This window comes from Panthera leo, chromosome E1 (genome assembly GCF_018350215.1).
Source record: "Panthera leo isolate Ple1 chromosome E1, P.leo_Ple1_pat1.1, whole genome shotgun sequence".
NCBI classification, from domain to species: domain Eukaryota; kingdom Metazoa; phylum Chordata; class Mammalia; order Carnivora; family Felidae; genus Panthera; species Panthera leo.
The window spans coordinates 60,819,035-60,834,772 of record NC_056692.1 but is presented as its reverse complement, the minus strand read 5'-3'; the positions used below and the strand labels follow the sequence as shown (position 1 = coordinate 60,834,772).

Sequence of the window (15,738 nt, the reverse complement as noted above, 5' to 3'; positions counted from 1 at the left end):
AGCCACCCAGGTGCCCCAAAAGTTGTTTTTATTTTTTTATTATTTAAAAAAAATTTTTTTTTGGTAACGTTTATTTATTTTTGAGACAGAGAGGGAGCATGAACGGGGGAGGGTCAGAGAGAGAGAGGGAGACACAGAATCTGAAAGAGGCTCCAGGCTCTGAGCTGTCGGCACAGAGCCCGACGCGGGGCTCAAACTCACGGACCTCGAGATCATGACCTGAGCCAGTCGGCCGCTTAACCGGCTGAGCCACCCAGGCGCCCCACCAAGTTGTTTTTAAATAATAGTTAACACGTGCCAACCTGTGGATAAATGGACAAACTTGCGATCAGTTACCCATTTCAAATGCTGTCTTCTCAGGTTCTGTATCCCTTATATTCACGATTAAATCTTTAATATTTCCGCATTCTCCTGTGCAGAGTAAAAATGTGCTCAGCAAACAGTATTCAGACAGAAACTAGTCGGCACGCATATGAAATCTGTTAGGGCGCAAGACCCCATTACAGGGGCAGGAGGGCCTGTCTGGGTGCTCATACATTCTGAGAGTAGACGCCAAATCAGGGCAATATTCAGGGCCAGGAGAACATTAGAGAGAATGATGTAAAACAGTGGAAAACTTAATCCTTTCCTTATTAAATCTGTAAGGAAACATTTTAGATACCAACTTTCACACGTGAAAGGGATACACAGCTGTTCCAACTCCCTCCAGTAGACAGGTGGACATAAGAGGCCCCTGACTGGCACCAGTGGTTCTCTGACAACCTGGAATGCGTTAGAAATGCACTCTTGGGCCCCCAGGCCACACCTGCTCAGGAAGGGACTCTGAGGCACATCATATCTGGGAATCACTGGCTGAACCATGGCTTCAGCCTGAGCAGGATTCAGACCAAAAAAGGACCGACCAGTCCACCTCCCAATGCCACCTTCTTCCAGAAGCACACAGCGCCAACAGGTTTGCTGCGTCAACGTCATCCACAATGACAAACTTATTCAGAGAGAAAATAAGGCCCGCACAACTCTTAATACTTAGGGGACACAGAACCTGAGAAGACAGCATTTGAAATGGGTAACTGATTGCAAGTTTGTCCATTTATCCACAGGTTGGCATGTGTTAACTATTATTTAAAAACAAAGACATTAGAAAAACAAAACTCTTGGGGCGCCTGGAGGCTCAGTTAAGCGTCTGACTCTTGGTTTCAGCTCATGTCATGATCACGCCATTCGTGGGACTGAGGCCCCGTATTGGGCTCTGCACTGATAGCCCAGAGCCTGCTTGGGATTGTCTCTCTCCCTCTCTGCCCCTTCCCCACACTCTCTCTCGAAATAAATAAACTTAAAAAAAAAAAGAAGAAGAATAAGAACAAAGAACTCTCAGGTGGTTAGTCTTCCCCAGAAAAGGTTCCAGAACTTATTCTACCAGTGAGTTTGGGGCAAGGCAGAGTGGGAATCTGAATCCCATAGGCAAAGGCAGGTCTCCTCCACTCCTTCATCGCTCACGGGTGGGAGGTCAACACAGTCAGGCCTTCTGTTCTCTACCCCTTTTCAGAGAAACTCTGTGGGCACAGAGAGCACCTTCTGACCAGGAGCCTGACTCCATTGCTTGAGCTCCTGCAGGCCACTGCTGCGTCCTGATGGACAGCAGGCACTCTGTAGGCCTAGGCAAGGACCCGCTGCTCAAACAGCAGCTCTGAGGATGACACTAGACTCCTGAGTTGACTTAACAGCCAGCCGGACCCCTACGCCTCACATGGCTCCACAGGGCTGGGTGAAAGGGGGTTCTCTGTGCTCTCATTTAAAAGCCAAGCTCAGGGGCACCCGGGTGGCTCGATCAGTTAAGCGTCCGCCTCCTGATCTCAGCTCAGGTCTTGATCTCAGGGTTATTGAATTGAATTCTGGCGTTGGGCGTGGAGCCTACTTACTTACTAAATTACTAACTACCTAACTAAATGCCAAGCTCCGTTGGTCTGTCCTGTCTTCTCTACTCGTCGATGTGAGAACATGCATGGACAGCTATGTGCGCAGAGAGCAAGATTCTCTGCTTCCGTCAGACACACTCTGGAGCACAGGTGTCCCAGGAGACATCTCAGAAGGCAGGTGCCAGTGCCCAAACCTCCCGTTACTTCCAGGCCACACCCAGGTATCTACACAAGGAGGGGGGGATTTCTAGCTCTCTAGGTATTTACAGAAACGCTAATCTCCGTTCAGATGGCTCCACCAGGGGGACCCCCAGGAGAGGTGACACCCACAACCACCGCCAGGTACCCTGTAGCACTATTAGGTTTCTTACACTTTAGAAATGCAAACGTTTCCTCAGACAAAAAAATTAAAATTTAACACTCGAAACCAAAGTATGGAACACTACCATTCATAAAACGGAGAGCAAAGGATCTTCGCTCTTGATATCTGCACCCTATTAGCTGTGAAGGACACTGCTTACCGTTGTTCACCTGGCCGTGGACGGCGGCAGGGACTGGCACCACGTGAGTCCCGTTCTGCGTCACAGTTTTTATTGGTAGCTGGTGCTGACCCAGAGGAGCCTGCTGCACGATGGTGACCGTCTGGACGGGGGTGGTCTGTGGCGTCTGAATGATCCGGCTAGCGGCGCCCAGCGTGGCATGGCTAATCGCAGGAATAGGTTCCACTTTTACTGAAATTAAAAGGAAGGGGAAAGAAACAATTCCAACTGACATTACTGGAAAGCCACAGCAATCACGCCAGGTGGCCAGCAGACCCTCTCTAAGACGTTACGTAACTAGAAAAGGGGTTTGGGGGCGGCACCTGGGGGGCTTAGTCGGTGGAGCGTCTGACTCTTGGTTTCGGCTCACGCTGTGATCTCACAGTTCATGAGTTCTAGCCCCGCCTCGGGCTCTGCGCTGACAGTGCAGAGCCTGCTTGGGGGTCTGTCTGTCTGTGTCTCGCGCTCTCTCTCTCTCTCTCCCCCCCCCCCCCCCCCCGTTCCTCCCCAGCTTGTGCTCTCATCGCTTTCAAAATAAATAAACTTAAAAAATTAAAACAACAACAACAAAAAGAAAGGGGCTTGGGACGAGTAGGTCTGCTGGGAAGACTTGAGAAACAGCTTGAGAAACTGCCTGCAGCGACTTCTTCTGTTGCTTTACCTTTTACTTCTTTGTGGTCTCCATTCTCTTGCGGCTCTGCCTTAGGAGGGGCCAGCACGGCCGCCTGCGTGACCACGGCCTGGCCGGCAACAGTGTACGTGCTGGCCGGGGCGAGGCCGGCCACGCCGGTGACGGACACCGCGGGGATCTGGTGGACGACGTGCACCGTCTGCACGACAGGCTGCTGGGAGGTCGCGGTGGTCACGGGGGCGGCGACCGTGTAGGCGACAGGCTTGATCGTCGGCGGCAGCTGCCGCTGCACAGCGATTAAAACAGGCTGACTAGACAGGGGAGAGCCTGCAGAGTTTGAGGGAGCAGGGGTGAGGCACAGGCACCCACGTTCCTCCAACCGTTTCCCAGAACCGACCAAGCACAACCATCCGCTCACAGCACACAGAGGAGTAAGACAGGGCGCGCCCCTCCACCTCATAATAGTGAAGTCACTCGCGGTGGGAAAAGGGTAGTATCTTAACGGGGATACTGAACTCTTGTATCTGACTGCTAAAAACGCAATTCTTGCTCTATTCAGATTTCTTACGACACCTCTTCCCACATCTCTTTCCTCATGAAAAAGAAAATGTCAACACAGTATATGGGAAGAAGCTCCCTACTGAGCCCAGTCAAGGGGGCCACGCTCTCCCCAGCATTAAAGTCTCACGGTGGGGGCGAGAGAACTGGAAAGCCCAGACACAGAGTTACAAACTCTGCCAACCAACCTCTGCTCTCCCTGGTTTGGGCACAGAGTAAATGAAAAGACACGCTGGTGACAGGAGGTACAGGTGGGGGTGGGGAGGGGCTGTTGCCAGCATGGTCAGGAATCCCACTGTGTCAAAGTGCGTATTTTGTGGGTGCCTGGGTGGCCCGGTCGGTTCTGAGTCCCACTCTGGATTTCGGCTCAGGTCACGATCTCACAGTTTGTGGTACTGAGCCCACGTCGGCTCTGTGCTCACAGCGCGGGGCCTGCTTGGGCTCCTCTCTCTACCCCACCCCCACTCATGCACGCTCTTGCTCCAAAACCAAAAACCAAAAAACACCAAAAACACACATTTTGCCGACCAATTAGGAATCATAATAGAATTAGTTCAGACACATTTCCACACTGTATTGTTACGGTTTTTGTTTTTGTTTTTAAATTCCTCAGGGCACACATCTTTATTCTGCTTTGCAACTTAGTAAGTAAACTGTGAGATGCTCACCTAGTCATTAAGTGGGCAGTTTCTGCTGCCGATCAATGTCTAGCTTGTCTAATTTGTGTTATTCCTTTGGGGGGAGGGATTTTTTTTCCACAATCTTTGAATGATCAAGCAACTGAGAGACAGATTCTTAATTATTTCAGGCATCCATATAAGCTGTTTACGTAAAACAACGTTCGCTGTTTTTGGTTGTTTTTTTTTTTAACACTCACAGTACTATTAAGTTTTTCAGAGCTTATAACACTCAGGTATTATGCAGAAAGTACCAGGTACAAAGGAGCCAAGGCCACTGCTGTGTCCCGCTGAGGAGCCTGGCCCGCCCCCACCCACCACGCCTGCCCCCTCTCTTCCCCCTCTCTTCGAGTCTCACCTGGTGCACTCTGAGCAAACCGTGCCTCCTGGATGACGGCCAGTTTGGGCTGTGACGCGCTGGGCTCCGGCTCCAGCGGGGCCGGGGAACCTTCCCTCGACAGGCTCTCGGGGGTCTGGGCACCACTGGAGTGAGCAGACAGCACTCCAGCGTGATTGGGAGAGGCTGGGGCACTTCTGTGTTACAGAAAAAAAGACAGCGGATTTTTACAGGTCCAGCACTCATCACGCTGCGTCATCTCAATAACGTGCATTTTGAAACTGTAACGGCCATTTGTCTTCTGCCGCCTGACTACAGTTCTGTGAGCTCTACTTTCCCTGTGAACGCCTGTGACCGGAGATGGACCTCCCGTGAGACTCACTCAGCTGTGACAGCCAGTGTGCCTGTGCTGCGCTAGGCTACTGGGGCTCCGTGCCCACACGGGCTGCACGGCCGTGGAGCTGCACTGGTGCCCCCCCTAAGCAGCTCCTGTCCACGGGCAGCAGGAGCCAGCGGTGTGCAAGCAGGTGGGGGCCCGAGACTTACATCCTGGTCCTTTTTTTTGTTTAGAAACAGAGCATCTATTAATGAAGCTAAAAATGTATAATTTGAAAATCAGGCCATTAACATTATATAAAACAATCTTGAGTTTAAGCCGCTAAGATACAGCTTGGAAGAGCTGTTCATGTGTCAAGGGAAAGGAAAACACACAGCTCATCAAATGCCGACCGGTCATGTTAACAATGTGCAATGAGTTCAGTGAGGCCACAGCTGCCACGTGGGAGCGGAGTGGAAGTAAACTTCATCGCCAGTCTCCGCCGTTTCAGACTGCCGTTCAAGAAATGTGCGGGCAGCATCCGACACTCTTGTTCAAATCCCCATCCCCACATTTAATCACACCGCATTTGGTAGTTCCTACTGTGAAAAGGAAAACTGACCAACACATTGAAGGCAAATTTACTAACCAGTAAGTGAGGTCTTTTTGTTTGTCTTTTTTCCTTACCTAGACGAGAGCGGTCCCAGAGGGGTTCTAAAGCAAGGCACGCCCCTAGGCCGTCTTTTCCTAAAAGCCTGCTCTATTAATTTGCTTTCAGAGGCAGGGTCTATCCTCCAGAATGAGCCTTTGCCTGGTTCTTCCTGGGAACGTGGTACTTTGATGAAATACCGATTCAGAGAGAGATTGTGGCGAATTGAATTCTATGAAACATAAAAAAATACGTAGAATTCATATATTTCTTTGCTGAGAAATGAAAATGTGCCCCAGTTTCAGTGCCCTGCAAAGCAGAGACCGAGGCATGCAGCCTTTGCAGAGGGCAGACGACTTACAAGCAGCGCTGTTCTGGGAGGAGCCGGCCCTCCTCCCGAGTGAAGGAGTAGGGGTGCGACCCCCCAGCCGGAGGGTCCTGGAACGAAACGGCAGAGGGAGCACCAGGGGCGGGGGGGGGGGGGGACCTAGGGAACAAAGAAGGGGTGGGCCATCTAAACCACAGGGAAGAAGGCAACTTCCATCTCTCCCCCAGGTAGGAGACCAAGGACCCTCACTGTAGTCATCTCACCTTTCCTGCTTAGAGACGAACAGAGACAAAATAAGCCAATCCTTTAAAATACTTTTTGAGCACGGAATTAGCTTACAAGAATCTGTCACAGCCATCTAAAATGAATTAATCCAGTGCAAAGTGTCTGGCAAACCAGCAAAGGATAAAGACGAGCTAAAGGTTGAGACGTATTGTCGACACCATCTTCCAGTAATAAGAGCACTTTGCAAAATACTTCCATACATGTTTTTCAATTTGATCCACCAAATAATCTGATGAGGCACAGAGAGGAGGTTTCCCTCAACTCCTGCTCTATTCTTTCCATTACAAAAATCTTGGCTCACAGCTTACAGACAGTTTCAGGAAAGCTCCCCACTGCAACCTGCACGACTCTTGGCAGCACGCCTGATCCCGAGCCCCCCAAACCACAGTCAGCAACAGCTGGACAGAAGCCATGCATCCAAGTTATTTCATGAATTTACACCCATGTTTAAATTTAAAGTTAGTAAGTTAAACTACTTACTAGTTAGTAAGTTAAACTACTTACTACTTGCTTACAAGATTCAAAATGATGGTAACTCACAGTACAATTTCGGGCTATCCCAAAATCATTTCTAAATTCCCCAATTAATCTTCTAAAGGAACTCCTAGCCACAGCCTGAAATCCTCACTTGCCAGAGGTGGCTCAGAAATCAAATGTATCAAATTCTACTTTACAACCCAGCTAGGGGACCGCTCACCTACCACAACCAGTCACAGGCTATGGCTGTGACCACAGCACCACACAAGCCCGTGGAAGTCCGTCTCCCTCACCAGCAACACGCAGGGGGGCCGCCTAGACTGTCTGGGATTTGTGGAAGTGTTTATAAATAAGTGCATTACCTGAGACTTAGAATATTTTATTTTATTATTTTTTTAATGTTTATTAAAAGAAAAAATTTTTTTAAACGTTTATTTATTTTTGAGACAGAGAGACAGAGCATGAACGGGGGAGGGGCAGAGAGAGAGGGAGACACAGAATCGGAAGCAGGCTCCAGGCTCTGAGCGGTCAGCACAGAGCCCGACGCGGGGCTCGAACTCATGGACCGTGGGATCGTGACCTGAGCTGAAGTCGGACGCTTAACCGACTGAGCCACCCAGGCGCCCCTAATGTTTATTTTTGAGAGAGAGAGAGAGAGAGAGAGAGAGAGAGAGCGCGCGCTGGAGGGGCAGAGAGAGAGAGAGGGAGACAGAGGACCCAAAGCAAGTACAGAGCCTGACACGGGCTTGAATCCATGAACCGTGAGATCATGACCCGAGCTGAAGTCGGATGCTTAACCGACCTGAGCCACCTGGGAGCCCCAAGATTTAGAACATTTTGATAACCGCAGATATTTGTTATTATGTTTTATCATAGGTTTAGGGATTTACCAACAATACCTTTCTACTAGCTCTTCCAGAAAAATCAAACTCAACTACTACTGGTGCTTCTGCCAAAGAGAGAAGACGATCTTCCTCTGATTACTCAGACGTTTCTGTGCCGTAGAAGGTAGACTCCAAGACTGTGGGTTGAGAAAAGCAAACCCAGACCATGACACCACAGGGCCCTCTGGCTGTGAACAAGGCAATCCTTACGACTGCCATGGAAGGGTTAAGAGGTCCTCCGACTGTACCGTGGGAGGGAACCTGGCTACCTGGGCAGCTTACAAGTGAACAACACGGGAGGTGCTGAACCCCCACGTGAAGGCTGGAACTGCACCGAGAAGGTTAATGCACGTGCTGCTAGGAGGAAAAAGGGAAGCTGGGTCAGGGGGAGTCTGGAGGTAGGAAGTGCCATTTCGGGGGACTGGGACACTAGTATTTCTTCCCACTGATAAAGGAGAACAGGACTGGGGGGGGGGGGGGGGGGCTGTGGTTCCACGACCTTCATGCCACAGACAAGCTGTACGCAAGTTCCTAGGTCAAGGAGTCGCTATGTTCTGTCCTGAAAACGTGACAGAAGCTACACTATGCACCGTCACAACAGGGTCTAACAAGCCTGTGGAACAAAGAGGCCACGATTTTCCAGCCAACAAGACTGGAAATGCTGTGGAAGTCATTCCCATTATTCTACCAGATACTTAATGCAGACGCAAAGTAACTATATTTCTAAGGTCATTTAAGGCCTTTGTAATTTGATCAAGCCAAGCTACAAACACAAAAACCACGCTGGCTTGGCTTCTACTGATTCAGAAAGTATTACATGCAGAGAAAAGGCAAGTTATTACTCTTTAAAACTAAACAGGAAGAAAAGGGTCTGCAGTACTGCACACATTCTCTTCCCCCCAGACCCTCCCCTCACCAAGGCTACTTCCCACAACCCGTCCTCCCTGGGCGCCAGTCCCTCCTCCCTCCTGTCCCCGAAGGCAGCTCCATCCCTGCAGATGACCCGGACGAAAGGCCCAGAGCTGGTCACCGGCCTCCGGCCTCTGTAAGCACCCCCAGCACTCCTGCCCAGACCTAGTTTCTGTCGGCCCCACTCATGCAGAGTACTCCCTCTACTGAGGACTTGTAAACAAACTGATAAGAAGGGAACATGTCAGGACCTTCTAGAAGCAGAGTTCAAGGTACAGGGTGAGAGGAGCCCACAACACACCCTCTACTTTAAGAAACCGGCTCTGGTCCTTTCAGAGGCCCAAAGGCCCAGAATTCAAGTTTTCTAGTTATAACAAATACCTCAATTCTGGGCTGGGTAAAATTATAAATCATAAGAAAACATTTTGGCATAAATATGCAACCGAAGGAAAGAAACATGCCATCTTCCCAGATGCGGTCACAATTTGTTTTATCCCAGAGTTTCCTCTGGACCAATCAAGAAGCCTCGCCAAAGGCAGACAAGGCAAAATACCCGAAGCGAGCCTGGAAGGCAGCTGTGGACTTCCTTCAGGTGCTCCAAAAGGCACAGGTCTCCGAGGAGCAGATCAGAGTCAGGGCCAAGCCCTCGGGCCCTGCTCTCCCTGCACCACCACCTCCCTAACGCCCCAGGGGAGGGCAGGAGGCAGTCTGGAAACCCACATTTTAAAACTGGGCTGTTCTACAAGACTGTCTTCCCCCCCTACTCTCCACACAAAGAAAATCGGATCTGGCTTTTATGAAACAAGGTTGCAAAAGGGAAAGGCTTTTTTGTTTTAAGCCAAAAGTGAGGACATGGGAAGAAGGTCTCATCCATACACAGACTTTAAGTGCAGTCACTTTGGGAGGGGCAGCTCAGAGAATCTCATGACAGAAAAAGAACACGTGTGGATCAGTACTGGGAACAGCTAAAAGAAATTGAGAGCGCATTCCAAAAATTAAAGGGAGGGGTGCAACAGGAAATCTCTTTTCTGCTAAAACACTGGAGCCAGGAGGGCCTTACACAGGCAAGGCTCAGTCACCCTTCTGGGCCTTGATCTAGACAGAAAAGAGGTTTCGATAAAAAGCAGCATCGATGACAGCTAACAGAGAGGGGTGCTTGCCCTCCAGCAGCCATGTCTGTGACGCTCCGCTCTCAGGGGCTGGGAAGTCGCTCCCAGAGCCAGGAGCAATCCGTGCACGTGGGGATCACACCTGACCTAACTCCCCACAAGACTGAAGCCTGGAGGAGGCCGCCCCTGAGAGCTGGCCTTCGTCCTCCGGCCAGAAAACCATATGTTGTTTGGAAGCAGCTCTTGCATAAATGGATGTTAGGAAACACAGGGAAACACATCACTGAAGGTCTGGCCAGGCGCTTCAGTAACACTGGCTCCCCTTCTGCCCCGCTAACTGGCATTTCCAGTCACCAGAATCCTGCACGCGACGAGCTGCACATAACCCCACCCCACTCCTTGACGGGGTATCCTGAGACCTCATCTGCCCACACACAGGAAACCGTGTTCCAGGAGCAATCACCAGAAACGGACACAGATTATCATTTGGCTCTGCTTTTTTGTTTGACATTTTATCTGAAGCACAACCTCACTGTCCTCGATTAAAATGGTCAGTATCGCAGGGATTTCTTGTCCAATGTGTTGAAGAGACCTGCCAGGTAACTGGAGAGCAAAGGGTTCTCCAAATCCAGCATTTTCCTCACTGCCAACTAAGAAATGCACCTCGCTGTGCATAGGGAGGCAGGCAGGCAGGGGGCAGCTGCCCCAGGCCAGGAAGGGAGGCGGGGTCTTATTCTGTACCCTCCACAATCAAGGACCCGGACGTGACTAAAGACCCCTTACAAAGGAAATGTTCAGGATTTGGCTGGACTACTTGTATTATAACATGTTTGTATGTCTACAGGTAGAAGAAAAGAGTTTTTGCCCATCATTAAACAGAAAATGGTTCCCCCTCCACCCCCACCCACTTGGTTATGGTTACGGGTCAGCAGACACATTTTTCCGAGGATCATTTACTCACTATGCCTGAAAGGAATAGTGTTGCCATTCCTTGTTACTTAATGAATTCAAGAACTGCAAGCGTACATTTCTTCTTTTCTTATGCTTTTAACGTTCCCTATTTCAACCCTGCCTTTCCCATATGGTCTGAATTAGGGAGGTTCTACCATACCCCAGCAAGTAGGCACACCTAGCACAGATACACGGAAGAAAAGGCCACACGGTGTAAAACTTTAAAAATTAAACGAGATTAAAAAGTTAAATAAGGATCCGTTATGCACTAATATCCAAGAGTCCTCTGAGGAAGGCTGGGTTGCAGACACCCCGGGAATGATCTGAAAGTACAGGAACACAAGCAGGTAGGCCGCCCCCACACAGGGCAGCTTCGTGTCTATCTGCTTTTCTACACTGCCCAACGGGAGAAGATGTCTTTCGAAGAAAGGGTTCGTTGATAAAATAGTTTGGAAACCACCTCTGCAAACTTCAAGAAGCTATGTACGTCAGCAGACGCAGGTAAGGAAGACAAAAGGAAGCCGAAGTAAAGGACGGGCTGGGTTTTTCACATTCCTTTACTTCAGACATAGGAAGTTAACTGCAATGGTCGAAGAGAAACATCTCAAACAATCCATGCCTTTCCCATCCGTGGGGACGGTCAGGGACCGTAAAAACCACAGGCTGAGGTTTTCTTCTAGAGCCACTATTCCTTCTGCTGTGTGTGGAGGAGGTCAAAGCGCGGGGCCAGTGGCCTCTAACACGTCCTCCTCCCTGAGCAAAAGAGGGTCTCCCTCACCTCGCTCTACCCTTGCCCTGTGCCCAAGTTAAGGAAAGCAGCTCAATTTTCCTCTGTTTTCAATCAGCATCTACTGACTTGTCACAGAAATATTTCATAACAAATCGAAATGGATTTACCTGCCAGCCCTTGTCCGCAGTCCTGTAGTATGGGTAATTTTTAGTGATGTGAGTATAAATCCCATTTAGAGTGAGTTGTTTGTCAGGAGCCATTGTAATTGCTTGTACAATTAATTGTGCATAGGAATAAGGTGGCTTTGAATCATCCTGTATTTAAGTTAAAAAAAAAAAAAAAGAGAGAGAGAGATTATTGAGGTTATCAAAATGTTTACTGAATTTACTAGAATTTAGCATTGTTTGTGCTTTTATTTAAAACAATTTTTGGGGAGGCCGCCTGGGTGGCTCAGTTGGCTGGGTGTCCAACTTCGGCTCAGGTCGTGATCTCATGGTCCATGGGTTTGAGCCCCACGTTGGGCTCTGTGCTGACAGCTGGGAGCCTGGATCCTGCTTCGGATTCTGTGTCTCCCTCTCTGCCTCTCCCCACTTGTGCTTTATCTTGCTGTGTCTCTCAAAAATATATGTTAAAAAAATTTTTTTTAAATAAAAACAATTTTTTTAATGTTTATTTCTGAGACGGAGAGAGAGAATGAGCGGGGGAAAGGCTGAAAGAGAAGGAGACAGAGGATCTGAAGCGGGCTCTATGCTGACAGCAGAAAACCTGATGCAGGCCTTGAACCCATAAACTGTGAGATCATGACTGGAGCCAAAATCACATGCTTAACTACTAGGCCACCCAAGCGCCCCTCTTTTTTTTTTTTTTTTTTAATGTTTATTTTTGAGAGACAGAGAGAAGAGTGTGAGTAGGGGAGAGGCAGAGAGAGAAGGAGACACAGAACCCAAAGCAGGCTCCAGGCTCTAAGCTGTCAGCACAGAGCCCAACATGGGGCTTGAACCCACGAACTGTGAGATCAAGACCAGAGCCAAAATCAGACACCCAACCAAGCCACCCAAGTGCCCCTAGGATTGTTTGTGCTTTTAAGTGTTCCTGTGAAAATGCTTAGTTTTCCTTACTATGAAAGTAACATAAATTGACTGAGAAGCATTTGGAAAATTTAGAGGAAACAAATGGAAAAATGCACAAGCAGTGTAAAAAAGAATATTAAAACCACATAAAGAGAAACTCCAATGGCAAAAACAAAAAACATAAGGAAAAGAAAAGAGCCGCCTGACCTCAGTAAAGTCCAGGACAACACACCTTAAACCACGGTCAGAGTCAAGATGATACTCATTATATGAGGTTTAAAAAGAAGCAACTGAGACATTGCTTAGGGATAAACACAAATGGACGAAAAGAAGACAAGCAGAGGACGGACAGACAGGAAGGAAGGTAGACGTGCCAAAGAAAGGAGCGTGGGCCTCAGCTGCCCAGCCCATGATCAGTCCTGACAGCGGTGGGGGGCACATGTTCTATGCAGAGACACTGACCGCACTCGTAAACAGCTAGTATTTCCTGAACACTTCAGCTGGGCTCTGCCCCAAATACCCTGAGCGGACAGACTCTGGAAAGGGCCAGGCGAACTGGTGGAGCTGGAGACTACTCTAGGCAGCAGGTTCAGAACACAAAGCCTTCCTCATTGTGCTTGTGCCACTGGCTGTGTCTCCTGGTTACCTTTTTTCTACACATTGCTAAAAACTTTTTTTTTTATTGAAAAATGTAACACAGATAGCAAAGCCTATAATACATCCTCATCAGCTGAAAACAAATTTCTGTGATGTGAACATTAGGACAACCAACACTAGATCAAGAGAGAACACAGCCCACATCCCAGAAGCTTCCATATGCCCCCTGGGCCTGCAGCCTCTACCCCCAGAGAAGCTGCCATTACCTCTGACATTTTGTCGTAATGACAATCTTGCTGTCAACGTTTTAGCATCTAAGAACGCACATTGAAACAATTTAGTTTTGCCTGATTTTAAACAGGCAACTGTATCAACATGGAACCCCACTGATGGTGCCCCTCTGAGCCTCCCTCCCTTGCCCGGCACGCCCCGTGTGCAAGGCTCCTAGCCACAGCAGACAGGTGGTGCACCACTACGGCCATCTCCTCCATGACTGTGCTGTGTGCTACTGCACAAATGCGTCACATTTTATACAGATGTAACTAATACTACGCATTGCTTTATTCTTTTTCACCGAGCATTATACCAACAATACTTCCATGTCAGTGACTATGCTGCATAATATTTCCTTGCTTGATCACTCCTGGGGGCATTCAGGCTGCTTTCAATTTTCTGTGTTATATAAATTTTTGTTTGGGGCGCCTGGGTGGCTCAGTCGGTTGAGCGTCTGACTTCAGCTCAGGTCACGATCTCGCGGTCCGTGAGTTCAAGCCCCACGTCGGGCTCTGGGCTGATGGCTTGGAGCCTGGAGCCTGCTTCCGATTCTGTGTCTCCCTCTCTCTCTGCCCTCCCCCATTCATGCTCTGTCTCTCTCTGTCTCAAAAATAAATAAACATTAAAAAAAATTTAAAAATAAAAAAATAAAAAAAAAATAAATTTTTGTTTGAGATTTTTGCCATTTCCTTTTAGACAAAATCCTAGAAGGGGCATTACTGGGTCAAAGAACAAAAACATGCAGGGATACGCAGGGTCACAGCGTGTTCAACAACCACTGTCCCAAAAGGGTGTGTTCCCGTGCACATGTGTGCACGCGTACATTCAGACACGAGTGCATGTGCAACCTTCAGCATCTGGGACAGCAGGACTGGGACACAGTGCTTATCACCGCGTGAGGACCAAGCGATTCTCTTGTCCTCCACTGGTTCAGATCTCAGCACCTGGGCCCATAGCTGACACTGGGGAGCACCCAGTGGTGAATGACCAAAATAATTCATTTATTCTAAGACCCCAACCCCAAGACCCTACTCAACAGGAAGGGACCCCACAACCAACTTGGATCCACACCAGGCCCTGGTAGCGACATTACTAGACATGCAGACAGCAAAGGGAGGACAGCTGGTCACGTGACGGCCCCGGGTTCTGTTTCAAGGCTATAAAACATTTACCTTTGGGCTGTCTCCACCAGAAGCTTCCTTTTCATTTTCTGGCTGGGAGTTGTCGGCCATTAAATTGAGGTCAGCTGGTATCACACGGCCCATTTTGTACCCCGAAGACCCCGCTCCCCGGGGGCTGGATGGGCAGGAGTTTGCAGCACTGTGGGTGGGAAAAAGTGGCTGCGATCAGCCTAATACAGAACATACATCACACCGTGCTTCAAAGACTAGTTCTGATTTCAATGAAAACAAACTTAAAAATTAGAAAATCAGCATTTTCTATGGAAAATGGACTCACTAAATTCTCCATGAAATTTAAGATCACTCCAGGAAACGTGGAAATCAGATATCTGCTTCCACATGTGTTCTCTTCCATAATCACAAAACAAACTATCAAAGGAGATGGTGGTCCACCTGTTTCACCAACGAGGAAACGGAGGCTCAGGATAGTTCTGGAACTTACCAAGGACACGGAGGCGTATGTAATGGCTCGCAAAGGGACACAGAGCACAGGCTCTGCTCACTCCCTTCCCACCTAGGACATGGCCTTCAGCTATACCAGAAAGGTCAGGGACAATCCAGAGAAAGAGAAAGGCAGCCGGGCCAAGAACAGGGGACACAGAAAGAGGATGAGGCCATGGACACAGCTGCAGATGGCACCAGGCCCCAGAGCACATGCGTCAGGTCAGCTGGGACACAGCACCCCCCAAACACAGGAACCCATTAAAAAAAATTATTTACTTATTTTATTTTTTATTATTAAAAAAAAAATTTAAACATTTATTTAGTTTTGAGAGAGCGTGGCAGGAGAGGGGCACAGAGAGGGAGACACAGAATCGGAAGCAGGGTCCAGGCTCCTGGCTATCAGCACAGAGCCCAATATGGAGCTCAAACCCATGAACTGCGAGATCATGACGCGAGCTGAAGTTGGGACACTCAACCGAGCCATTCAGGCGCCTCTTCATTTATATTTGAAGTTAACTCTAGCCCCAACACGGGGCTCGAACTCACAAATCCAAGATCAGGAGTTACACAGTCTACCACCTGAGCCAGCCAGGCACCTCAGGAACCCATGTTTAAACACGGGTGCCTTTTTTTCACACGGCAGGGCTGGGGTGCTGCTTCCTCATCTGTGTAATGACGAGAGGCCATTCCCACTCGACTGTGGTCATTCACCAAGCTGCACATTGGAGCTCCTGCCCCGGTTCCACGCATGCCCGTACTTTACAAAGAATGAGCTGCCGCAGTGCAAGGACACCAAAAACAGGACGGGCTGAGAAACTGATCAAGTTACACCCAGAGTGTGTGGTTAGGGATGAGTGGCATTTGGGGGAAAAAAGAC

At 48.9% G+C, this 15,738-nt stretch overlaps 1 protein-coding gene across 3 annotated transcripts in view; it reads right to left on the bottom strand.

The window, feature by feature from the left end:
• FOXK2 (forkhead box K2) overlaps positions 1-15,738 on the bottom strand; it is a 64,151-nt gene that overhangs the window by 10,924 nt on the left and 37,489 nt on the right. For all 3 annotated transcript variants that reach the window (XM_042916106.1, XM_042916107.1, XM_042916108.1), the window contains exons 3-8: positions 14,409-14,556; positions 11,464-11,610; positions 5,662-5,855; positions 4,680-4,855; positions 3,117-3,413; positions 2,438-2,647 (exon numbers count right to left, since the gene is read on the bottom strand). In XM_042916106.1, coding sequence (XP_042772040.1) covers positions 2,438-2,647; positions 3,117-3,413; positions 4,680-4,855; positions 5,662-5,855; positions 11,464-11,610; positions 14,409-14,556 — 1,172 coding nt within the window. The remainder of the gene's footprint in view (positions 1-2,437; positions 2,648-3,116; positions 3,414-4,679; positions 4,856-5,661; positions 5,856-11,463; positions 11,611-14,408; positions 14,557-15,738) is intronic.